General features: G+C 41.2%; 1 protein-coding gene across 12 annotated transcripts in view; it reads right to left on the minus strand.

The window, feature by feature from the left end:
• Positions 1–26,822, minus strand: part of RIMS1 (regulating synaptic membrane exocytosis 1) — a 340,018-nt gene that overhangs the window by 87,212 nt on the left and 225,984 nt on the right. For 7 of the 12 annotated variants that reach the window (XM_075268323.1, XM_075268322.1, XM_075268325.1 and 4 more), the window contains one exon: positions 13,090–13,202. The exons of the other annotated variants lie outside the window; for them this stretch is intronic. In XM_075268323.1, the coding sequence (XP_075124424.1) occupies positions 13,090–13,202 (113 nt within the window). The remainder of the gene's footprint in view (positions 1–13,089; positions 13,203–26,822) is intronic. 12 annotated transcript variants of the gene reach the window in all.

Genomic DNA, 26,822 nt, shown 5'->3' on the forward strand with positions numbered 1-26,822 from the left:
ACTGGCTGGTGGAAAAGCTGCTGGAAGAGTTATCTGCTAGCCACTGTAACACCTGTTCCTGGTACTCGGGCCTGGTCAGTGTTGTACCCTGCACCCTGCTTAATGTAGCCATCAAGCCAGGGATTGTGGAGAAGCGCGATGCTGACTGTCCCTCACCGGTAGCCATTGGATGCGCTGTAGCTTGACCGCAACCTAGCTCCCCAGCTGCATTTCCACGCCCCCGTCCTCGTCCCCGTCCCTTTGCGCTAGCCTTACGCATTTTGAGATGTATGCAAATGTGGGTTTTTTTTGTATACTCGGGGGGTAGATATATTGAGCGTATCTACTGCCGTATATACCGTATGACAGTAAACAGGAATGAGTGAGTTCACAAACTGATGTATTGTATACAAATGATTTTTTTTAAAAAAAAAAACACGGAGGGTAGATATAGTGAGTGTATCTACTGTCGTATATACCGGATGACAGTATACAGCTTTCTTCTCACTCAATAGGACAGTTATAATGAGTGAGTTCACAAACTGATGTAAGGTCACTTTGATATGGCAGGCTTACAATTACAAGCTTACAGTTTAAAGGGGTATTCCAACATCGCATACTCTCCAGTATTCACTGCTGTAAAATCTTCTTTATTCCTGGTTTCTTGCATCATTTGGTGGGCGGGGTTTCACAAGCAACCTGCCGTTTAGTTCCGCCCCCAAATTAACATGTAGCTCCGCCCATCCATATTGGACAATGAAGTACAGGCAGCAGCAACTCCATTCTGTGTTACATACAGAGACTGCCTGTCTCTGCCATAATGAACACAATTGTATTAGCCAGCCTGATAACTGGGAGAACAGAAGAAATAAAAGCAGCTCCTCTCCCCTATCTGAGTGCAGAACCTAGGTCACGTGGTATAGACACAGGAATAGCTAGATACACAGGCTTGCTCCCGTGCACTTAGCCCCTCCTCCCTCCCCCCTGAGAGCAGGCAGATACATCACTTGACTTTTGAGCAGATAAGTCAAGGGCTGTGTCAACAATGAATTGAATAAAGTAAGATAGTGGACAAACAAAGCAGTTTTGCTGAAGCAGTGTATTTAGGAAAAGTCTTACATCCACATTAACAAGCAGTATAGATAGGATCCTTGTGATGGGACAACCCCTTTAATCAAAATGTAAAAAGTACCAATAACTTCATTTTCATGTATCCTTATATACCAGGGATGTCAAACTCCTTTTCACCAAGGCCAACATCAGTCTTATGGTTGTCTTCAAAGGGTCATCAGTAAATAAGCGACTATACAAATGTATCTTGGCCAAATTGGCGTAATTACTGTTATAGCCCATTAAATGCAACCATAAAGCTCATGTAAATATATTGTTAATACACATAGGTAATAGTGTCCCAATTATTTGGTGAATTTTATACTTACCTTTTGTTCCTGCAAACTCCTGATGTGGTACCCACCTGTGCACCTCTTCTATAGTCCTACCGGCTAACTTGGAGACAGCATAATCGGAAGGACATTAAAGGGTCACTGCTGTGAGTTCAGTCTTTGGCTGGAATGGTCCACAGCACTCCCCAGCTATAGAGTACTGGGAATCTTCTGGCCAAAGACAGAACAAAGTCATGTCACGCAACGTGATTTACTAGCCCCCAACACATAATATGGCCCATACACAGCATATGGTACACTTCTTTTGCCCACACATAATATATCATCAACTTTTTTGTTGGCCACACAGACACTAGATTGTCCCCTTTTTTCTTGGTCCCCACACAGTATATAGACCCCACACAGTGATATGTTAGGCTGCTACGTACCAAGAACCTCATTTTCATGTATCCATATATACAGTAGGTATTTGCATAGCTCCCAACTGTCATTGATCTGGCAGGACAGTCCTGATTTTACAGTGCTGTCCTGCCATCCCAGATAGCTTACAGTTTGTCCCGCTATGCCCCTGAAGTGTTTTGCTGTTAAACTTTGTTGGGGTAGGATAAAGGCTAAATGGTAGGGGGATATTAAATTGGTGGGACAGATGAAGTGGGAACATTAAACGGGACAGATCGAGGAGCGGACATTAAACTAGGGAGCAGATGGAGAGTGACATTAAACTGGGAGCAACTGGAGGAGGACATTAAACCATGGGGGGTAGCTGGAGGGGGACATGTCACCCTCCAGCTGCCACCTGTTTAATGTCCCCCTCTAGTTTCCGCCAGTTTAAAATGGGGTACAAGGAGAGGGACCTGATACTGTTGGGCAACTGGAAGGGAACATTATAATGTGGGGCATATAATGTTAGGATTACTTTAGGAGCATTATACTGTGTGGAGGCACATGGAAAAATGGATGAGAATGGGCGCAGTCAACATAGAAGTGGGTAGAGCTAATTGCCATGGCGCACTTAGCGTGCCACACATTTTATCCCTCTTTCTGTTCTTTGAAGGTTGGGAGGTACGGGTATTTGCAGTAATAATGCTAGCGAGATACTGTTGCAAATTAGTTATGTGCACATGGACATGTGCATATAGACTTAAACAGAGAGTTTACTACAACAACAATTGTCTCATTATTGCTATTTATTAATCACTCATTCAGATTCATTCTTATTTTTTGCAATAGATGGTTTTGCTAGGCAGCCACAGAATAGTTTGGTTTGCAGCCTCATCAAATGCCAAATTATTATGTTACCAGGGGAGTAGCTATAAGAGGTGCAGTTGCTACTGGGCCCTGGACTTTGAAGCACTCCAAAAGTCCCTCTGCCATATAAAATATACCACTATTCTAAATGGCACAAGGTAAGTAGGCGCCCCATTACAGATTTTATGTTGGAACCCAAGAAACTCTATATGTTATATATAGCCTAAGTGAAAGAATGAAGGCTATATTCCTAACAATTTCAGAGAAGAAAGCCAAGTGCATTAGATAGCTGTTGGCTAGATTCACCTAGTGAAATGTGTATATCAAAGCAATAGAAGATAATGGAAAAGATCCTTCCTGCCACTTATAACCTAGGTAAGCAACAGCATTAGACATGAAAATACAGCGTGTGTGATTCATATTTTTCTTGTCTGTCAAAATCTGGTGACTGCTTGGAAAATTCCATGCACTTTATGTGGTTACTGAATATTGGAAATTTACAGGGATCCACAGATAAAACTGAAATTTCAATGTAACAGTGGAAATCCTGTGCATTCTGCAGAAAACATGTTATAAAGTAGAATAAGCTGAGCAGATTGATATGTAGTTTTGCCAGAAAAGTTTCAGTATAACCTGTCATTTATTCATTTCTTTCTCTCTTCTTTCTATGCAGCAGTAATTGAGTCCAGTGGGCGGTGCTAACAGTGATTGACAGCTATCTCTTTATGCACAGTCATAAAGGAGAGCCATTCATTCACTGTTAGGACCACCCAAATGACTCAATTAATGCTTCTAATTTAGAAAGACGTGACAAGTTACTCTGGATTGTTTCCCATAAAATTATATATCAATCTGCTCATCTCCTGCACTTTTAACAAACTGCCTGCAGATTAGACAGAATTTTCATGGTGACAGGTTCCCTTTAAGGCGCAATCACCCATTAGAAATTAAAAGGACATCATACATTTAAGGATGCTTTTCCATTCTAGAAATTGTGCCACTATTGCTTTTGGGCAGTATTTGGTATTGCGTCAGACACCAGCATTAACTAGAATTGTGCTGTTTTTAGAAAAAGGCATTTTCTTCTGTTATAAAATCTTACTAAAATAACATGCTGTACTTTTATTGCCACTCAGAAGCAACTGCATACAGTTTTTGGATGACATTTGGTAATATGGTGTAAACTCAGTCTCTACACTACATTTTGAAGGAGATTTTTCAAGATTGGCATTTTCTACTTCAGTCTTAATCTCCCTTTCCCATCAGTAAGAAGCCCCTAATTTATTAAGAGAGAAAACAATACAATGGGAATTCACAGCACCCACAGAAGTCCAGGCTTTTCTAAATGTATTCATACAGAGAAGTCCAGGTATGGCTCATATATGGTTATGGTCATAAGTGTTGCACCCCTGAAATGTTTCCAGAAAATGATTTTTTTCTCCCAGAAAATTTTTGCAATTACACATTTTGTTATACATATGTTAATTTCCTTTGTGTGTATTGGAACAACACAAAAAAACTGAGAAAAAAAGTTAAAAAATTATATAATTTCAAGCAAAACTCCAAAAATGGCTGGACAAAATGACGTACATCCTCAACTTAAAGAGGACCTTTCACTAGAGATGAGCGAACACTAAAATGTTCGAGGTTCGAAATTCGATTCGAACAGCCGCTCACTGTTCGAGTGTTCGAATGGGTTTCGAACCCCATTATAGTCTATGGGGAACATAAACTCGTTAAGGGGGAAACCCAAATTCGTGTCTGGAGGGTCACCAAGTCCACTATGACACCCCAGGAAATGATACCAACACCCTGGAATGACACTGGGACAGCAGGGGAAGCATGTCTGGGGGCATAAAAGTCACTTTATTTCATGGAAATCCCTGTCAGTTTGCGATTTTCGCAAGCTAACTTTTCCCCATAGAAATGCATTGGCCAGTGCTGATTGGCCAGAGTACAGAACTCGACCAATCAGCGCTGGCTCTGCTGGAGGAGGCGGAGTCTAAGATCGCTCCACACCAGTCTCCATTCAGGTCCGACCTTAGACTCCGCCTCCTCCGGCAGAGCCAGCGCTGATTGGCCGAAGGCTGGCCAATGCATTCCTATGCGAATGCAGAGACTTAGCAGTGCTGAGTCAGTTTTGCTCAACTACACATCTGATGCACACTCGGCACTGCTACATCAGATGTAGCAATCTGATGTAGCAGAGCCGAGGGTGCACTAGAACCCCTGTGCAAACTCAGTTCACGCTAATAGAATGCATTGGCCAGCGCTGATTGGCCAATGCATTCTATTAGCCCGATGAAGTAGAGCTGAATGTGTGTGTTAAGCACACACATTCAGCACTGCTTCATCACGCCAATACAATGCATTAGCCAGTGCTGATTGGCCAGAGTACGGAATTCGGCCAATCAGCGCTGGCTCTGCTGGAGGAGGCGGAGTCTAAGGTCGGACCTGAATGGAGACTGGTGTGGAGCGATCTTAGACTCCGCCTCCTCCAGCAGAGCCAGCGCTGATTGGCCGAATTCCGTACTCTGGCCAATCAGCGCTGGCCAATGCATTCTATTAGCCCGATGAAGTAGAGCTGAATGTGTGTGCTAAGCACACACATTCAGCACTGCTTCATCACGCCAATACAATGCATTAGCCAGTGCTGATTGGCCAGAGTACGGAATTCGGCCAATCAGCGCTGGCTCTGCTGGAGGAGGCGGAGTCTAAGGTCGGACCTGAATGGAGACTGGTGTGGAGCGATCTTAGACTCCGCCTCCTCCAGCAGAGCCAGCGCTGATTGGCCGAATTCCGTACTCTGGCCAATCAGCGCTGGCCAATGCATTCTATTAGCCCGATGAAGTAGAGCTGAATGTGTGTGCTAAGCACACACATTCAGCACTGCTTCATCACGCCAATACAATGCATTAGCCAGTGCTGATTGGCCAGAGTACGGAATTCGGCCAATCAGCGCTGGCTCTGCTGGAGGAGGCGGAGTCTAAGGTCGGACCTGAATGGAGACTGGTGTGGAGCGATCTTAGACTCCGCCTCCTCCAGCAGAGCCAGCGCTGATTGGCCGAATTCCGTACTCTGGCCAATCAGCGCTGGCCAATGCATTCTATTAGCCCGATGAAGTAGAGCTGAATGTGTGTGCTTAGCACACACATTCAGCTCTACTTCATCGGGCTAATAGAATGCATTGGCCAATCAGCGCTGGCCAATGCATTCTATTAGCTTGATGAAGCAGAGTGTGCACAAGGGTTCAAGCGCACCCTCGGCTCTGATGTAGCAGAGCCGAGGGTGCACAAGGGTTCAAGTGCACCCTCGGCTCTCCTACATCAGAGCCGAGGGTGCGCTTGAACCCTTGTGCAGCCTCAGCTCTGCTACATCAGAGCCGAGGGTGCGCTTGAACCCTTGTGCACACTCTGCTTCATCAAGCTAATAGAATGCATTGGCCAGCACTGATTGGCCAGAGTACGGAATTCGGCCAATCAGCGCTGGCCAATGCATCCCTATGGGAAAAAGTTTATCTCACAAAAATCACAATTACACACCCGATAGAGCCCCAAAAAGTTATTTTTAATAACATTCCCCCCTAAATAAAGGTTATCCCTAGCTATCCCTGCCTGTACAGTTATCCCTGTCTCATAGTCACAAAGTTCACATTCTCATATGACCCGGATTTGAAATCCACTATTCGTCTAAAATGGAGGTCACCTGTTTTCGGCAGCCAATGACTTTTTCCAATTTTTTTCAATGCCCCCAGTGTCGTAGTTCCTGTCCCACCTCCCCTGCGCTGTTATTGGTGCAAAAAAGGCGCCAGGGAAGGTGGGAGGGGAATCGAATTTTGGCGCACTTTACCACGCGGTGTTCGATTCGATTCGAACATGGCGAACACCCTGATATCCGATCGAACATGTGTTCGATAGAACACTGTTCGCTCATCTCTACCTTTCACCATTTTGCCCACAGGCAGTTCTATATACTGCCGGAAAGCTGACAGTGCGCTGAGTTCAGCGCACTGTCGGCTTTCCCGATCTGGGCCCGGTGTGAAGAGCTTACGGTCCCGGTACGGTAGCTCTTCTATGGTCAGAAGGGCGTTTCTGACAGTTAGCCAGAGACGTCCTTCTTCACAGCACAGCCAATCGCGCTGTGCTGTGAGAGCCGGGAGGAACGCCCCCTCCCTCTGCTCGCAGTACTCTTCCATAGACGAGCATTATCAGGGAGGGAGGGGGCGTTCCTCCCGGCTCTCACAGCACAGCGCGATTGGCTGTGCTGTGAAGTAGGACGTCTCTGGCTAACTGTCAGAAACGCCCTTCTGACCACAGAAGAGCTACGGTACCGGACCGTAAGCTCTTCACACCGGGCACACATCGGGAAAGCCGACAGTGCGCTGAACTCAGCGCACTGTCAGCTTTCCGGCAGTATATAGAATTGCCTATGGGAAAAATGGTGAAAGGTCCTCTTTAATATTTGGTTGTACATCCTTGGAGAAAATAACTGAAATCAGTTGTTTTCTATAACCATTGACAATCTTTACACCTCTCAACTGGAATTTTGAACAAATCTTCTTTTGCAAATTGTTCCAGGTGTCTCATATTTGAAGGGTGCCTTCTCCCAACTGCAATTTATGTCTGCGTATCTGTCAATTATTTGTCTGTATCTATTATCTATCTATCTATCTATCTATCTATCTATCTATCTATCTATCTATCTCTCATTTGTCTGTGTATCTGTTTATTACCTGTTTGTCTAGCTAGAAGATAAAATCCAAGGCAGCACTACATAACTGAGATGGTTACCCACTGATAAACATCCTGGCAAAAAAGCCTTCAGAAATAAAGAACAAAACAAAAAGAAATATAAAAAAACAAGCAGCATTCCAGGATTTCCAGTTTGCAAAACATTAAAATCAACTCTTTATTCTGTGTCATTGACACTTCAGGGCTCGTTCACATCTGTGCCCGTACTCCGTTCTGCAGGTTTCCGTTTCCTGCACAAAACAGGGGCAGGAGACGGAAACCTGCCGGCATGTTTCAAGCCCATTCATTTGAATGGGCTTGAAAAGTCTCCGGCCGTGTGCACCAGTGAGCGTTTTATGCGCATGTGAGCGTTTTTTTAATCCAGACACAGAGTCGGACATGCAGTACTCTGTGTCCGGTTTAAAAAAAAAAAAAAACGGTTTCGCCGCAGAGCGCATAAAACGCTCACCGGCGCCACGGCCGGATTCGGCATGACAGATTTCCGTCTTCTGCATGCAGAAGACGGAAACCTGAAAACGGAGTTCAGGCGCTGGTGTGAACCCAATGTTAGTCCTATATAAATGGACCTCTACCTACCTATCTATCTACAGTCCTATGAAAAAGTTTGGGCACCCCTATTAATCTTAATCATTTTTAGTTCTAAATATTTTGGTATTTGCAACAGCCATTTCAGTTTGATATATCTAATAACTGATGGACACAGTAATATTTCAGGATTGAAATGAGGTTTATTGTACTAACAGAAAATGTGCAATATGCATTAAACCAAAATTTGACCGGTGCAAAAGTATGGGCACCTCAACAGAAAAGTGACATTAATATTTAGTACATCCTCCTTTTGCAAAGATAACAGCCTCTAGTCGCTTCCTGTAGCTTTTAATCAGTTCCTGGATCCTGGATAAAGGTATTTTGGACAAACAATTCAAGTTCAGTTAAGTTTGATGGTCGCCGAGCATGGACAGCCCGCTTCAAATCATCCCACAGATGTTCAATGATATTCAGGTCTGGGGACTGGGATGGCCATTCCAGAACATTGTAATTGTTCCTCTGCATGAATGCCTGAGGATTTGGAGCGGTGTTTTGGATCATTGTCTTGCTGAAATATCCATCCCCGGCGTAACTTCAACTTCGTCACTGATTCTTGAACATTATTCTCAAGAATCTGCTGATACTGAGTGGAATCCATGCGACCCTCAACTTTAACAAGATTCCCGATGCCGGCATTGGCCACACAGCCCCAAAGCATGATGGAACCTCCACCAAATTTTACAGTGGGTAGCATGTGTTTTTCTTGGAATGCTGTTTCTTTTTGGACGCCATGCATAACGCCTTTTTTTATAACCAAACAACTCAATTTTTGTTTCCAAAATGAAGCCGCCTTGTCCAAATGTGCTTTTTCATACCTCAGGCAACTCTATTTGTGGCGTACGTGCAGAAACGGCTTCTTTCTCATCACTCTCCCATACAGCTTCTATTTGTGCAAAGTGCGCTGTATAGTTGACCGATGCACAGTGACACCATCTGCAGCAAGATGATGCTGCAGCTCTTTCGAGGTGATCTGTGGATTGTCCTTGACTGTTCTCACCATTCTTCTTCTCTGCCTTTCTGATATTTTTCTTGGCCTGCCACTTCTGGGCTTAACAAGAACTGTCCCTGTGGTCTTCCATTTCCTTACTATGTTCCTCACAGTGGAAACTGACAGGTTAAATCTCTGAGACAGCTTTTTGTATCCTTCCCCTGAACAACTATGTTGAACAATCTTTGTTTTCAGATCATTTGAGAGTTGTTTTGAGTAGCCCATGATGCCACTCTTCAGAGGAGATTCAAATAGTAGAACAACTTGCAATTGGCCACCTTAAATACCTTTTCTTATGATTGGATACATCTGGCTATGAAGTTCAAAGCTCACTGAGGTTACAAAACCAATTTTGTGCTTCAGTAAGTCAGTAAAAAGTAGTTAGGAGTATTCAAATCAATAAAATGATAAGGGTGGCCATACTTTTGCACCGGTCAAATTTTGGTTTAATGCATATTGCGCATTTTCTGTTAGTACAATAAACCTCATTTCAATCCTGAAATATTACTGTGTCCATCAGTTATTAGATATATCAAACTGAAATGGCTGTTGCAAACACCAAAATATTTAGAACTAAAAATGATTAAGATTAATAGGGGTGCCCAAACTTTTTCATAGGACTGTATCTATCTATCTATCTATCTATCTATCCATCTATCTATGTATCTATCTATCTATCTATGTCTCATTTTACTTATCTCTGTCTGTCTCATCTGTCTAATTCTCTGTGTCTGGACAATGTTGTGGTAATGGTAATGGTTATAGTCTGGGAGAAGTATTATAATTATTATAATTAGAGTTCTATTGAGAGGCTTTTTTTGGAGGCTGATTTTGAGGTGGATTCCAGACCAAAAAACTCTGTGTGAACTCAGCCTTTCTCCCAGACAATTATTGCAATTAAATACTTTTTTATACACATGTATTTCCTTTGTGCGTATTGGAACAAGACAGAAAACAGAGAAGAAAAAGCCAAACATTATATAGTTTCACGCACTAGGCATGGTGAGCTGTTTTTTATGTACAGTGAAACTGTAAGACTGAACCAATCTGTACCAAATTTCAGCTCTCTAGGACCTAGTATTCTCACAAAAGCCAATATAGCATCATTGACTACTACATCATCGGCTTTCTTCCATATCACTTTAGATGACCTGTAATGGCCAATAGAATTTTGCTTCTCCTTCATTCTTAGGGCGGGTTCACATCTGCACCCGGTCTCCGCTTTGTGGGTTTCCATCTTCTGCCTGAGAAACTGGACAGGAGACGGAAACTCGGCAGTCAGTGTCTGCCCATGAGCGCCATCTGGTCTCCGAGGCGAAACCATCTTTTATTTAACCGGACACAAAGTCCCGCATGTCCGACTTTGTGTCCGGTTAAAAAAAAATGGTTTCGCTGTGGAGAGGTAGAAGACGCTCACGGGCGCACACTTTGTAAAGTGACTGCCGGTTTCTGTCTCCTGTCCAGTTTCTCGGACAAAAAACACACAGCTGTAAAGCGAAGACTGGGCGCAGGTGTGAACCCGCCCTTAGCCTCACTCATATACAGACAGTTTTAGACCAGGTTGACTTTAGAACACAGCCATTCTTGTTTTAGCCCAGATTTCTAGAAAAACCCAGACATTTTTGTTTTAACCTGAATTTCCATAAATTTTTTTTCCTATGAACAGAATGTTCCAATGCTGGAGTTCAGCATTCTCATAAAGTGAAACCCTTTCATAGAAGTCATGCCTTCTATAAGGAACCCTACACTTAAATGAAAGACTCCAGCGGCAAAGAGCATGGCTGCTGCCCGAACATGTGTCTGCTTCATATCAGTAGTGAAAAAAAGTTTTTAACCACATACACAGCCAAACTAAATAGATCCATGCAAAGTTGGGGAATTCTGCTACTGTTAAACAAGTGTAAAGAATAAACTACTAAGTTGCTGACTTAAGCTATATGCATATCACATTTGCCAAAACATTAAATGGATTTTCCCATTAAAGACGCTTGTCACCTATCTACAAGATAAATGACAAACCTACAATCACTAGGTATCTGCACTGATAAGGATCACAGAGGTCCTCCAGAGCTCAATATGAACATAGTAGTAGTGGAGAGGCATGTCATTATAAGAAAATCCTTTTAATCGTATACACTTGCAAAATTCTCCATATATACTGTGTTGGCCAAAAGTATTGGCACCCCTGCAATTCTGTCAGATTGCAATCACAAATTCTTTGGTATTATTATCTTCATTTAATTTGTCTTCAATGGAAAACCACAAAAAGAATGGTCAAAAAGCCAAATTGGATATAATTCCACACCAAACATAAAAAGGGGGTGGACAAAAGTATTGGCACTGTTTGAAAAATCATGTGATGCTTCTCTAATTTGTGTTAACAGCACCTGTTACTTATCTGAGGCACCTAACAGGTGGTGGCAGTAACTAAATCACACTTACAGCTAGTTGAAATGGATTAAAGTTGACTCAACCTCTGTCCTGTGTCCTTGTGTGTACCACATTGAGCATGGAGAAAAGAAAGAAGACCAAAGAACTGTCTGAGGACTTGAGAAGCAAAATTCTGAGGAAGCATGAGCAATTTCAAGGCTACAAGTCCATCTCCAAAGACCTGAATGTTCCTGTGTCTACCGTGCGCAGTGTCATCAAGAAGTTTAAAGCCCATGGCACTGTGGCTAACCTCCCTAGATGTGGACGGAAAAGAAAAATTGACGAGAGATTTCAATGCAAGATTGTGCGGATGGTGAATAAAGAACCTCGACTAACAACCAAACAAGTTCAAGCTGCCCTGCAGTCCAAGGGTACAACAGTGTCAACCCGTACTGTCCGTCAGCGTCTGAATGAAAAGGGACTGTATGGTAGGATACCCAGGAACACCCCACTTCTTACCCAGAGATAAAAAAAAAAAACAGGCTGGAGTTTGCAAAAACTTACCTGAAAAAGCCAAAAAACGTTTTGGAAGAATGTTCTCTGGTCAGATGAGACAAAAGTAGAACTTTTTGGGAAAAGGCATCAACATAGAGTTTACAGGGAAAAAAATAGGCCTTCAAAGAAAAGAACACGGTCCCTACAGTCAAATATGGTGGAGGTTCCCTGATGTTTTGGGGTTGCTTTACTGCTTCTGGCACTGGACTGCTTGACCGTGTGCATGGCATTATGAAGTCTGAAGACTACCAACAAATTTTGCAGCATAATGTAGGGCCCAGTGTGAGAAAGCTGGGTCTCCCTCAGAGGTCATGGGTCTTCCAGCAGGACAATGACCCAAAACACACTTCAAAAAGCACTAGAAAATGGTTTGAGAGAAAGCACTGGAGACTTCTAAAGTGGCCAGCAATGAGTCCAGACCTGAATCCCATAGAACACCTGTGGAGAGATCTCAAAATGGCAGTTTGGAGAAGGAACCCTTCAAATCTCAGGGACCTGGAGCAGTTTGCCAAAGAAGAATGGTCTAAAATTCCAGCAGAGCATTGTAAGAAACTCACTGATGGTTACCAGAAGCGGTTGTTCGCAGTTAGTTTGTCTAAAGGTTGTGCTACCAAGTATTAGGCTGAGGGTGCCAATAATTTTGGCCAGCCCATTTTTGGAGTTTTGTGTAAAATGATCAATAATTTGACTTTTTTTCATTCTCTTTTGTGTTTTTTCATTGCAAGCAAATTAAATGAAGATATTAATACCAAAGAGTTTGTGCTTGCAATCATTTTCTGGAAGAACATGAGTATTATCTGACAGAATTGCAGGGGTGCCAATACTTTTGGCCAACACTGTATGTAACAGCTCTTATTAGCAAGATGTATGCCAAAAGAGTAAAACCTGTTGACATTTGGCTGTTGTATGTTTTAATTTCTTTGTCCAAACTGTAGAACACCGTGCAGTATACATTTTTATGGTATCAGCACAATGGTTGACATATTAAAATGTACAGGTACACAGTTGCATACACCTGGAACACAGATTTGGCTAAATGTGATATCTATCTATCTATCTATCTATCTATCTATCTATCTATCTATCTATCATCTATCTATTACATAGTATTCACACATTCTACATAGCCAACACTCAGTAATCTTATAAAAACAAGTGACCTATAAAAATCTATTTCTATCAAATCCATGTTAAATTCTGTACTTACCTTTGTAAATTGCTCTCTTTCAAGTTCTTGACTGGAACTAGAGCCAGCTGTCTGTTTATATCGCTGAACCTTTATTTTCATTTGTCTTGCACGCTCTTCCACTAACAAATTTGCTGAAAAAATATGGGTGCAACTTATTTAATAAGAAATAGTGACAGAGAATACAAAGCGATAGATTTTTTTTTTGTATTATAAGGTTTTTGACAAATATGTGTTGCATTTCCTTAATGTTCCCAGTCTTACATTACGGTATTTATGTTTTTAAGATAGCGAATTACACAACCAATTTAGTTTATTAAGCAATATAACCACTAGAAAACAGATTTACTCTCCCTATGCTGTGCTAATAAGGAAAGATAAAATGTAAAATGATTCTCAATCAAGTTATAATATCCTCAACTTCATTACTTATAACGCTATTAAATTCACATTAGTTTTTCCATCACAAAGTTTACTGAAATTTCATACACACATATTGCTTTAGTTAGAATGTAAAAGAAAGAAACTGTGAAAATTGAGAGCATACAGGAGAGATATGTACTGTAACATCAAAAAATTATAAAATATCAAATTTAGAATTTTATGTCATAACATCTTGACTTTCCTGTTTCTGTAGCTGGAAAGGCTTTGTATGCTGAAAGCTCTCTTATTTAGTACTCACTACTATAATGCTTCAATATGGAAGATGGAATATGACCACTTTTAAGATTCTACCAATATGTATTAAGGTTAACTGATAATATTGACAATATTTTTTATACTGCTGTGCAGTTATCAAAATGTGTAACCCAATAGTAATTAGTACTCTTTGCAATGTAAAACTACTGTTATAGTGTAGTTTTCATAAGGTGGAAAAGGCCTTCATTTTAATAAACAACACTTTTTCACACATTTTTCCAAACTTCTGATCCATACTTATTTTGTACCACATGACTCAGGCTCTCCAAATCACAATATCATGTTCAGTAAGTATTTTAGCACTGTTACTAATTACCCAACCACAATTATAGATGAAGGAGAAAATGTTCTGAGACGGATTTTAAGCTACCTCATATCATGATCTCCTTGGTACACATGTCCAACCAGGTTCACCTTTGCCCCTCTTGTTTTTTTCTCTAATGCTTTTTAATGGGTTTCAAGGATAGATTAAAGGTTGTGCAAACAGCCAATGGATCATAATGAAAAAGTCTGCAAAACTGACATAGAACAACCCCAACAAAACCACTCCAGAAAACCACACCTTTCAGAAGACCCCCATCATAAGACCGATTTTTTCACTGTTCTAATTTCTCCCATTATACTCTTTGGAAGCTAAATCTCTACATCAGCAGATCACCCCATTATCCAAACCTCTGCTAATTTTTCTGTGAGAAAGGACAAATATTTAGAAAAACACCATAGGAATAAAGAATGATGGGGCTATCTTAAACTTGGAAATGTGCAGGTCACCAGGGGAATACGAAAGTTGGGGCTCCCTGTGGCTATCTGTGTGGAATTGAGTTACTTGTGTACAATAGATTGGCTATTAGCTATAATATATACCTAGTCCTGTGTAAACTGTTAATACCATATTACCTGGTTCTGGAAATATGCTAAAGCATAAATTACATACATTCAGATTATTTCATAATTATTTGGGGGTCAGGAGGGCTGTACATGCTTGCTGACTCTATTAGAGACACTTTAACCTGCAATCTGTATACTAAATTGGTGGTCATCTCAAAGATGTTTTAACTGCAGTAAATTGTACTGCTAATAAAAAAGGTATGCCCCCCACCAGTAATCCACCTAAAATTAATGTTTAGGTGGATTGCTGGTATAAGTGTAACATCTTTTCCTGTTCGGGCCTCTGTCCCATCCTCCGGTCACATGCTTTGGCACAGGAGGCATGTTCAGTTGTAATCCTTTTCACTTCTTGTTGTAGCACAGCTATTTGTTGCTGTGTGTGAGCCAGTATTTCCCTTCCTTTGGTTACCTTAGAGTTAACAGTAGCTTTTGACTGACATTTCTCCTGTCCAATCAAGTCTTGGGCAGATTCCATTATATACTTTTCTAGCTCACCCCTTTGTTCTTGCTATTGTGCATGCTGGCGTGCTGACTGTCTTATAGCTACAGTCCTATGAAAAAGTTTGGGCACCCCTATTAATCTTAATCATTTTTAGTTCTAAATATTTTGGTATTTGCAACAGCCATTTCAGTTTGATATATCTAATAACTGATGGACACAGTAATATTTCAGGATTGAAATGAGGTTTATTGTACTAACAGAAAATGCGCAATATGCATTAAACCAAAATTTGACCGATGCAAAAGTATGGGCACCTCAACAGAAAAGTGACATTAATATTTAGTACATCCTCCTTTTGCAAAGATAACAGCCTCTAGTCGCTTCCTGTAGCTTTTAATCAGTTCCTGGATCCTGGATAAAGGTATTTTGGACAAACAATTCAAGTTCAGTTAAGTTAGATGGTCGCCGAACATGGACAGCCCGCTTCAAATCATCCCACAGATGTTCAATGATATTCAGGTCTGGGGACTGGGATGGCCATTCCAGAACATTGTAATTGTTCCTCTGCATGAATGCCTGAGGATTTGGAGCGGTGTTTTGGATCATTGTCTTGCTGAAATATCCATCCCCGGCGTAACTTCAACTTCGTCACTGATTCTTGAACATTATTCTCAAGAATCTGCTGATACTGAGTGGAATCCATGCGACCCTCAACTTTAACAAGATTCCCGATGCCGGCATTGGCCACACAGCCCCAAAGCATGATGGAACCTCCACCAAATTTTACAGTGGGTAGCATGTGTTTTTCTTGGAATGCTGTTTCTTTTTGGACGCCATGCATAACGCCTTTTTTTATAACCAAACAACTCAATTTTTGTTTCCAAAATGAAGCTGCCTTGTCCAAATGTGCTTTTTCATACCTCAGGCAACTCTATTTGTGGCGTACGTGCAGAAACGGCTTCTTTCTCATCACTCTTCCATACAGCTTCTATTTGTGCAAAGTGCGCTGTATAGTTGACCGATGCACAGTGACACCATCTGCAGCAAGATGATGCTGCAGCTCTTTGGAGGTGGTCTGTGGATTGTCCTTGACTGTTCTCACCATTCTTCTTCTCTGCCTTTCTGATATTTTTCTTGGCCTGCCACTTCTGGGCTTAACAAGAACTATCCCTGTGATCTTCCATCTCCTTACTATGTTCCTCACAGTGGAAACTGACAGGTTAAATCTCTGAGACAGCTTTTTGTATCCTTCCGCTGAACAACTATGTTGAACAATCTTTGTTTTCAGATCATTTGAGAGTTGTTTTGAGTAGCCCATGATGCCACTCTTCAGAGGAGATTCAAATAGTAGAACAACTTGCAATTGGCCACCTTAAATACCTTTTCTCATGATTGGATACACCTGGCTATGAAGTTCAAAGCTCACTGAGGTTACAAAACCAATGTTGTGCTTCAGTAAGTCAGTAAAAAGTAGTTAGGAGTATTCAAATCAATAAAATGATAAGGGTGCCCATACTTTTGCACCGGTCAAATTTTGGTTTAATGCATATTGCGCATTTTCTGTTAGTACAATAAACCTCATTTCAATCCTGAAATATTACTGTGTCCATCAGTTATTAGATATATCAAACTGAAATGGCTGTTGCAAACACCAAAATATTTAGAACTAAAAATGATTAAGATTAATAGGGGTGCCCAAACTTTTTCATAGGACTGTATATTCATATCTCTGACCTCGTCTTTTTGCTCTGATTGCTCTTTTGCATTCTATGTACTTCACTGCATGACTAGTTCTGACCCTTGGCTAGCTGACCACCAGTTTGTTGCTGTTTGTCTTGTCTGTGTTATCAATTGCATCATAGGATGGGACTGTCGCCCAGTGGTCATCTCTCACTCAGTGTAATTGAGGCAAATAGGCAGGGTTCAGCCTTAGGACTCACTGGCTTGTTGTTCCAGATTTCACCAGCAGCTTCTGGGGAATTGTTCATCTAGCAATTCCTTTACAATAAGGCTGTAAAATACTATGTTTTTCAAAGGATTATTGACCGTTAGTGCCTTTAGCATGAAATAATAGCCTTATACCTATGAGTTGAGGACCTTTGTTGGGTGACTCATTTTATTTATTTTTATTTTGCTTACTTATATAGTGCCAACATTTTCCACAGCGCTTTACAGATATTGTAAGTCACTGTCCCATATAGGACTCACAATCTAAACTCCCTATCAGTATGTCTATGTAGGTGGGAGGAAACCGGTATACCCAGAGGAAACCTACACAAACATGGGGAGAACATACAATCTCCTTGCTTATGTAGCTTTTGGCTGGCTTTGAACCCAGGATTCCAGCGCTGCGCTACTGCACAATATATCATTGTCATGTTGATTTATGATAACACACAAGGGAGGTTCCCAAAAATGTTATAAATGATCACTTTGTTCTATGCCTAACACATTATCAAGTTACAAATTAAATGACTATTACATAAGTGGACAAAATTGTTGGTACCCCTCATTTAATGAAAGAAAAACCCACAATGGTCACAGAAATAACTTGAATATGACAAAAGTAATAATAAATAAAAATTCTTTGAAAATGAACAAATGAAAGTCAGACATTGTTTTTTGCTTCAACAGATTTTTTTTTTTTTTAAATAAAACTCATGAAACAGGCCTGGACAGAAATGATGGTTCCTAGGGGCCACACGGTGGCTCAGTGGTTAGCACTGCAGCGCTGGAGTCCGGGTGTTCAAATCCCACCCAGGGTAAAAAAAAACATCTGCAAGGGGTTTGTATGTTCTCCCCGTGTTTGCATGGATTTCCATCCCATATTCTAAAGACATACTGATAGGGAAAAATGTACATTGTGATCTCTATGTGGGGCTCACAATCTACATTTAAAAAAAAAGAAAAAAAAAGAAATGATGGTTCCCATAACTTAATATTTGTTGCACAACCTTTTGAGGCAATCACTGCAACCAAACGATTCCTGTAACTGTCAATGAGACTTCTGCATCTCTCCACAGGAATTTTGTCTCACTCCTCATGAGCAAACTGCTCCAGTTGTCTCGGGTTTGAAGGCTGCCTTTTCCAGACAGCATGTTTCAGCTCCTTCCAAAGATGCTCAATAGTATTTAGGTCAGGGCTCATAGAAGGCCACTTCAGAATAGTCCAATGTTTTCCTCTTAGCCATTCTTGGGTGTTTTTAGCTGTGTGTTTTGGGTCATTATCCTGTTGCAAGACCAATGACCTGCAACTGAGACCAAGCTTTCTGAGACTGGGCAGCACATTTCTCTCTAGAATCCCTTGATAGTCTTGAGATTTCATTGTACCCTGCACAGATTCAAGACACCCTGTGCCAAATGCTGCAAAGTAGTCCTAAAACATAACAGAGCCTCCTCTATGTTTCACAGTAGGGACAGCGTTCTTTTCAAGATATGCTTCATTTTTCCGTCTGTGAACAAAGAGCCTTGTCAAAAATTTTGATTTTTGTTTCATCTGTCTATAGGATATTCTCCAAGAAACTTTGTGGCTTGTCAACATGTGGTTTGGTAAATTCCAGTTTGTTAGATTCAAGTTATTTCTGTGACCATGGGTTTTTCTTTCATTAAACAAGGGGTATCAACAATGTTGTCCACGTGTGTAAGTAAATTAATAACAAATATGACTAAAAGTAATAGGTTATGTATTTATTTATGGGTGCACCCAGTGCTTGCACCTGGTGTCCTCCATTATAATCAGGCTAAGGCAACACCAAACTCTCCCAACAACACCTTTATGGACCTTGTTTTTTGCATTGGGGCACAAAACTGAAAGCAAATTGTTCAAAGTATCTTGGTATGCTGAAGTATTAAGATTTCCCTTTAATAGTACTAACATTCACATGACCATGTTTACAGGCCTGAACTTTATGCCAGGAGAAAGACTCCTAGCATTATAGCTATCGATGCTGCTAGGAGTCTCTGCCTCCCAGTGACAAACTGTCCTTTACCCCTCGTTCACATCTGCATTTGTATTCCGTTTGGTGGAGTCCGCATGGGGACCCCTCCAAACCGAATACCAAACACATTTGCAAGCGGTGTGCAGTGAAAGCACACCGCCCCATAGACTATAATGGGGTCTGTGTGCTTGCCACCAGATCTCTGCAGAGAACATGCAGACAGGAAAATAGTTCACAATCTACTTTCCCGTTCGCATGATTCACGTGGGCAGCATGCAGCAAGCACACGGACCTCATTATAGTCTATGGAATCCGCGTGGTTTCACTGCACACTGCTTGCAATTGCGTTCGGTAGTCCACTCGGCAGTCCCCATGCGGACTCCCCGAACGAATTACCAAACGCAGATGTGAACGAGGGGTTACTATAATCAGTAAGCAGGAGACTCTATGTTGTAGAATCGCGTCTTATTTCGTTGCAGATTATGTTGCGTTTTTTTGAGCCAACGCCCAGTTTGGCTACAAAAGGAATAGGAAATATATAGGAATTTCTTATACTCCTACCTTCTACCCAAACCTGGCTTTGACTAAAAAAAACCCAGCAAAATCTGCAACAAAAAAAGCTGTATTTCTACAACGTGGGTCCTCAACCTAAGGGTGGTTGCACAATATACTTCTTTTGTTTTTACTGTGAAAAAACATCACAACCAGATGTTATAGATTACTCAATTATTTGCAGCTTTGGATGTTTTTTGTCTTTGCAGCATGCTCTGGGCTTTTTTCATGAATTTTCCTACAGATTTCATCATAGAAAAATACATTTACTCAAGAACTGTGTGTACACAAAAATGTCAAGACAAAAAAAAAAAAAAAAACCAAAGAATGGTAAACAATACATTTACCTATTTATACTATTTTTAGCATTTTTTTTTTGTATAGAAAACAAAAAAACATATTGCTGCACTTTTTGTTGCAAATTTTCGGCATTTTCTTCAGCTAAAGTCAGAAGTGAATTTAGCATTAGTGAGAAATATACCGTATTTTTCGGACTATAAGACGCACTTTTTTTCCCCAAAATTTCGGAGGAAAATGAGGGTGCGTCTTATAGTCTGAATGTGGGTTTGCAGCATGGCCGCGCTACTGCCACCACTGGTTTTCTTCAGCGGCAGTAGCGCAGCAATCTGCAGGCCCCGGCAGCTAAGACAGTCCCCAGCATCTGCTGTAATAGACCGGCGGATGCCGGGGAGTGTCTTAGCTGCCGGGGCCTGCAGATTGCCGCGCTACTGCCACCGCTGGTTTTCTTCAGCGGCAGGAGCGTGACTATACTGCAGGCCCCGGCAGCTAAGACACTCCCCGGCATCCACCGGTCTATTACAGCAGATGCCGGGGACTGTCTTAGCTGCCGGGGCCTGCAGATTGCCGCGCTACTGCCGCTGAAGAAAACCAGCGGTGGCAGTAGCGCGGCCATGCTGCAAATCCACTCCTCCTCCACAGGTCCCGGCAGTCAGTTAGCCCCCCCCACCGGCCCCATACCTTTAGTGATGCAGGCCGGCTCCTGCACAGCGAGGCCGCAGGAGCCGACCTGTTCCGATGACAGCTGGGAGCCTAATGAAGGCTCCGAGGCCTGTCATCGCTATATATTACTATCGCGGCTGGTCTATGACACTCCGCGATAGTAATGTATAGAATCTCCCATAGACGGCAATACACTTGTATTGCCGTCTATGGGACTTGCAATCAAATGATTGCAGGTTCAAGCCCCCTAGGCGGGGGATATTAACCCCTTAAGGACCAGGCCATTTTTTGGTTTCGCATTTTCGTTTTTCCCTCCTCACATTTCAAGAGCCATAACTTTTTCATTTTTCAGTTCACAGAGTCACATGATAGCTTATTGTTTGCGGGACAAATTGTACTTTGTAATGGCATCATTCAATATGCTGTGCAATGTACTGGGAAGCTGGAAAAAAATTCAGAATGAGGTGCAATTGGAGAAAAAATGAATTTGCACCATTTTCTTATGGGTTTAATTTTTACAGCGTTCACTGTTTGGTACAAATGACATGTTACCTGTGTTCTACGTGTCAGTACGAATGCGGTGATACCAAATTTATATAGTATTTGAAATGTTTTGATACTTTTAAAAAAATGATAAACTTTGCAAAATAGAAAAAAAAATTTGTGTCATCATGTTCTAACACCTGTAACTTTTTCATATTTCCATGTATGGAGCTGGTTGTGGTGTCTTTTTATGCGGGACAAGATGACGTTTCTATTGATACCATTTGGGGAAAGATCTGATGGTTTGATCACTTTTTATTCAATTTTTTATAGGAGGCAAAGTGTTGAAAAAAACGCTTTTTGGCTGTTTTTATTTTTTTTGCCGCTACGCCATTCGCAGTACGGGATAAATGTTTTAATATTCTAATAGTTCGGGCATTTTGGAGCGCGGGGATACCTAATATGTTTATGTTTAATGTTCTTTAATTACTTTTATAGCTAATCTAGGGAAAGGGGGGTGATTTGAACTTTTATATTTTTTTTATTTTTTTAATACTTTTAAAAACTTTTTTTTTTCTTGTTATACACTTATGATCAGACCCCTTAGGTACCTTGAAACCTAGGGGGTCTGATCGCTCATACTATTCACTGCAATACTACAGTATTGCAGTGAATAGGAAAATCGCAGCACTTCTATTAGACGATGCCTCTGGCATCGTCTAATAGATCTCATGCAGAGACAAGCCTGGAAGCCTTCAATAGGCTTCCGGCTGTCATAGCAACTGATCACCGCCCTCATGTGACGTTCAGGAGGGCGGCGATCGGCGAAACATGGCGGCGCCCATGCCGCCGGCGCCGTTTACACACTGCGGTCACGTTTGACCGCAGTGTGTAAAGGGTTAACAGCAGCGATCGGCTCGGGCACCGACCGCTGCTGTTATTGGCAGGTCCTGGCTGTATTATACAGCCGGCATCTGCCGTGTATGGAGCGAGCTCAGCGTGTGAGCTCGCTCCATACATCCCCATGCGACCCATGACGTACAGTTACGTCAAGGGTCGCTAAGGGGTTAAAATAGTAAAAAAAACAAAAACAAAAAACACTTAAAAAAAATATAATAAAAAATAAAATAAATAAAAGTTCACCTCCTTTCCCTAGAATACATATAAAAGTATAACATTACTGTGAAACATACATTAGGTATCCCTGTGTCTGAAAATGCCCGGTCTACTAATATTTTTATGTACAGTGAACGTCAAAATCAAAAGTGCTAAACTGCCGGGTTTTTCTCTGTTTTGCCTCTGAATTAAATAAAAGGTGATCTAAGCAATAAACATTTCCCAAAATGGTATATCTAAAAAGTACACCTGGCCCCACAAAAAAAACGCCCTATACATCCCCGTACAGCTGCAGGGTCACCTGTCAATGTGGCCTTGCAGCTGTTCCAAAACTACAACTCCCATATATTAAATATTTTACCATTTTTCGCCTGAAATTTTTTTTTCGCTATTTTTCTCCTCTAAAACCTGGGTGCGTCTTATAGTCCGAAAAATACGGTACTTGCTTCCATTATATTTCCCATTCATTTTGAAGGCAGTCTTTGCCTTGTCTCAAATTAAACAAAAAGAACAACACAGCTTTTTCTCAAAATGTCGTCTTAGTCAAGCAGCCAAGAAGGTAAAACAGCAGCCAGAATTTTACAAAGAAGTGAAATGGTAAGCAACCAGAATGGTTGTCATGTGGTCTACTGTTTAGGGCTTATACGTGCCAGCTTGTGCTCCATTTTACATTGTGTGAACGCACCCTAAGAGTTAGTCAGAAAAATATAAGAAGTTACATATACATATATATTAGTATATCAACCCAGCCCCAGAGATAGGTTAGGGTTACCTTAATCAAACAGTGTTTTCCCCTTGCAAATTGATGCCTCCATTGCCAAGATATCACCATTTTTGCCCAATGAGTGCTTTGCCGCTTATTCCTTTGGGGCAACAGGGAAAACACCATTTGATTCACCGTAGGCTATCTCTTTGCGGGATTGGGTTGATTTGCAGGGTTCTGTTTACAGACTCTCTTTAATGATACCTCTTGGTGTTGACTTACCAAATCCAATTTGAAGGAAACAAGCATGGTGGTCGCTATCAATATTATGAACACATGTACCTACGGAATAGATACTAGGCTACACAAATAAATGGTATCATTATACGTTTTATGTTATCATCACCATATCTTATATTCTGATTGTCATTTGTTCACAGAATGTCCCTTACTGGCACCAAGTAAAGTATATACACATATAAATTTACTACTGTTAGTTACTATGTATACATATACATTTGTGTACATGATTGATCAAGCTTAAAAAAGCCCATCAGCCACGACAAGGTGACCTCATTCAGATGGAACCCTACACTAAAACATACCACTCCTGGACCCAGAGTAGGCCTACAGTGTGAACACTGGGCAATTAGAATCCAAAGCCATACTTCCTTTCAATTAAAATAGGCTTGGAGAATCCACTGTGGTGTCCATGGCGCGAGACTCCCTTTTGACTAGGCCCATTCATTTGGGCCTAATCTGGAGCAGAATACCACGACTGCACCGGCATCCAGTCGCGGCTAGCTGCAGGAGGCATTTTTTGGAACCGGATTCTGAGGTGGCTTCCAAAAAACTCTGTGTGAACGCAGCCTAATAATGTTATTTATCTACTTATTTCTCTGTTCTTTCTATGCTTGGAAGATATAATGGCGTACAGTAATTAACAGCTATCTCTGTAGGCACAATCACAGTTAGGACCACCCACTGGACTCAATTACTCCTAAGCATAGAAACAACAGTAAAATAAATGAATAATTAACTTTCTTTTCGGCAAAACTATATATCAATCAGCTTATTTTTGCTGCAAATTAAGAAAAAGCAGAGTAAAAAACACAACATTAATGCAAAGTGTAAGCACCACCTCAAAGGAGTTCTCCAAGGAGGCTTCCAGAACTTATTTTTCCTAGGTTCTACTGCGGACAAACATGGGTTTCCGGACTGGTTCCAACTCCAGGGCACATCATTGGAGCCAGCACCCAACCTCTGAGTCTCTCTGCTTCTTACCTCACTTCTGTGTTCACTTTTAGTTACCTGTGCTACAGGGGCTTTACTATTATAATGATGTACAACCCCAATTCCAAAAAAGGTTGGGAATCTGTGTATATAGTATGGAAAACATGAATACAATGATTTGGAAATATCATATAACCATTTACATTCACAATAGTACATAGAATACATATCTTTAATTGAAAATTAGACATTTCTCCATTTCATTTGAAAAAAAAATTGACCCAGGGCTATGTCTGTGAATGCAATTTACTGTGCAATCCACAAATGCAAGTTAAAGCTTTATTGTGAAAAGAAGAAGCCAAATATGAACACAATCCAGAAACACGACGCTCTAGGGCAAATCTGATTTAATAAAGATTGTGGCAAAAGTGATAACTGTTCTGTGGTTAGATAAATAAAAATGTTAAATTCTTTTGGAAAACCATGGACAGTGTGTCTTTCAGACTCAAGAATTATGGATTATCAGTACAAAGTTCAAATTTCTGCATCTGTGATGGTTGCTTTAGCATTTATGGCAGCTCACAAATCTTGAAAGACACTATCAATGCTCCCATATATTCAATGTCTCGGGTCTTGCATATTGCAGCAAAACAATGTTAAACCATGCATCTATCTCAACAAAATAGCTTTGCAAAAGAAGAGCCCAGGTGCACCATAGAAAACATTTGTCTTATTATGAAAGGTAAAGCTTGGCAAAAAGGACTCAGCACTGTAAAGCAGCTAGAATCCCACATAAGATAAGATTGGACACTATTCCTCTCACAAAGATCCAACAATTGGTCTCCTCACTTCCCAAATGTTCACAGTTTTGTTTTGTTTTTTAAAAGAGGGGATGCTACACAATGGTAGACATGGACCTGTCCCAACTTTTTTGAGATGCGTTGATGCCATCACTTTCTAAATGAGTTCAATTGAAATAGAACTGCAATAGAACCCAGGGGAAGTAACTACTGAAAGCCTCCATGGAGAACCATTTTAAGGCTAAGACCCTATGTTACAGAAAATCTGCTACAAAAGTAATGGGAAATACAAAGGGAAAACTTATACTTTTGCGTTCTGCTCACTCCATACTTGGCTTTGGCGCAAAAAAACACTGCAAAATCTGCAACAAAAAAAGCAGCTTTTCTGCAGAATGGGGTCTTAGTCTAAGCTAGCTTTACACACACACACACAGTTTTGACTAATCAAATCGATCTTACACATAATGAAATTTGTGTGAGTTGGCCATTTATACACAAATATTTCTAATCCTTCTCATCCCTGACTAGTGCAAGGCGCGTTCCTCATCATCCCTGACTAGCACACTGCTGTGTGCTAGAATGGAAATCTATGCCAGTCAGAACTAGTTCTAGTTCTGTTTTACACAGCAGACACTCAGCGCTAATGCCTGCAGTCGGTGCCCGAACCAATTACAGGCATTACTCCCCCTGGTGCCTCGGACAAAGGTGACCGTGGCACCATTTTATTATTTTTGCAATTTTTCCAGTAATCACCAGCACCCGGAGCAAGCTGTCACATTGCTATGACAGCCAGGACCCTTGTGAAGGCTCCCAGGCCTGTCATTCTATTTGTTCTATTGCAGGCAACAATATGTAGCCTGCAATAGAACAGCCGGTATTTTTCAATTATCATTGTAATGCATAGCATTAGTGATCAGACCCCCTGCGATTCAAAACCCCAAGGGGGTCTAACAAATGCAAAAAAAAAAATAAATTAATAAAAGTTCAACTTAGCCCCCCCTTTTTCTAGAACACATATAAAAGCACTTAAGTACTGTGAAACACATATACATTAGGTATCCCTGTGTCCAAAAACATCTGATCTACAAATTTATTAAAATATTTTTCTCGTATGGTAAACGCCATAGTAGGAAAAAAAATCAAAAGTGCCAAAGCCCCATTTTTTCACTGTTTTGCCTCTGATAAAATGTGAATAAAAAGTAATCAAACCAATAGCAATTCCCCAAAATGGTATAACTAAAAAGCATGAACCCAGTTGAAAAATATTCTTGAGCACAAGAGGTCTATAGTAAAACTTAACTTTTATTAAAAAGATATAAACGATGGGTACCAGACATAGGAAAAAAAGATGTAGAAAAACTTACATGGTCAATTCCAAATATGCATGTGTGGTTAAAGACAGACAAGCCAGACAGACAAGACAGGTCTCCCCACCCTGTACCCGCCCACACTCTCCTAACCCGCCCACACTCTCCTAAACTGGGAGGCAGGGGGCAGCGAGGCGAAGAAGACTGCAGATGGAGCGGCAGCAAGGCGAAGAACACCGGAGCAGCCATCTCTGGAGGTAAGCAGCTACTAGAGATGTTACTTTAGTCTCCCATTAGAATGAATGGAGGCAGCCGGCGCGCAGGGGGTTAAGGATGTGTGCCGGCTGCTTCCATTCATTCCTATGGAACTGCAGCGGAGCCTTCACACTGAGTATACACTATATACTCAGTGTGAAGGCATTGTGGGAAATACTACCGATCTCGATCCCACCTAAAAAGATTCGGAATTCCGATCGCGATCGTGAAATTTTCTCGATCGCCGATCGGAATCCGATTTTTTCCGAACACGATCACTCAACCCTACTCTCTACATAAATTTAGCTCAGCTAAACTCGCTCTGCTGTTTTATTCAAGACCTACAAATTTGAGACCTATATAAGGCAAAGTTTACAGG

This window comes from Leptodactylus fuscus, chromosome 3 (genome assembly GCF_031893055.1).
Source record: "Leptodactylus fuscus isolate aLepFus1 chromosome 3, aLepFus1.hap2, whole genome shotgun sequence".
Taxonomy (NCBI): Eukaryota; Metazoa; Chordata; class Amphibia; order Anura; family Leptodactylidae; genus Leptodactylus; species Leptodactylus fuscus.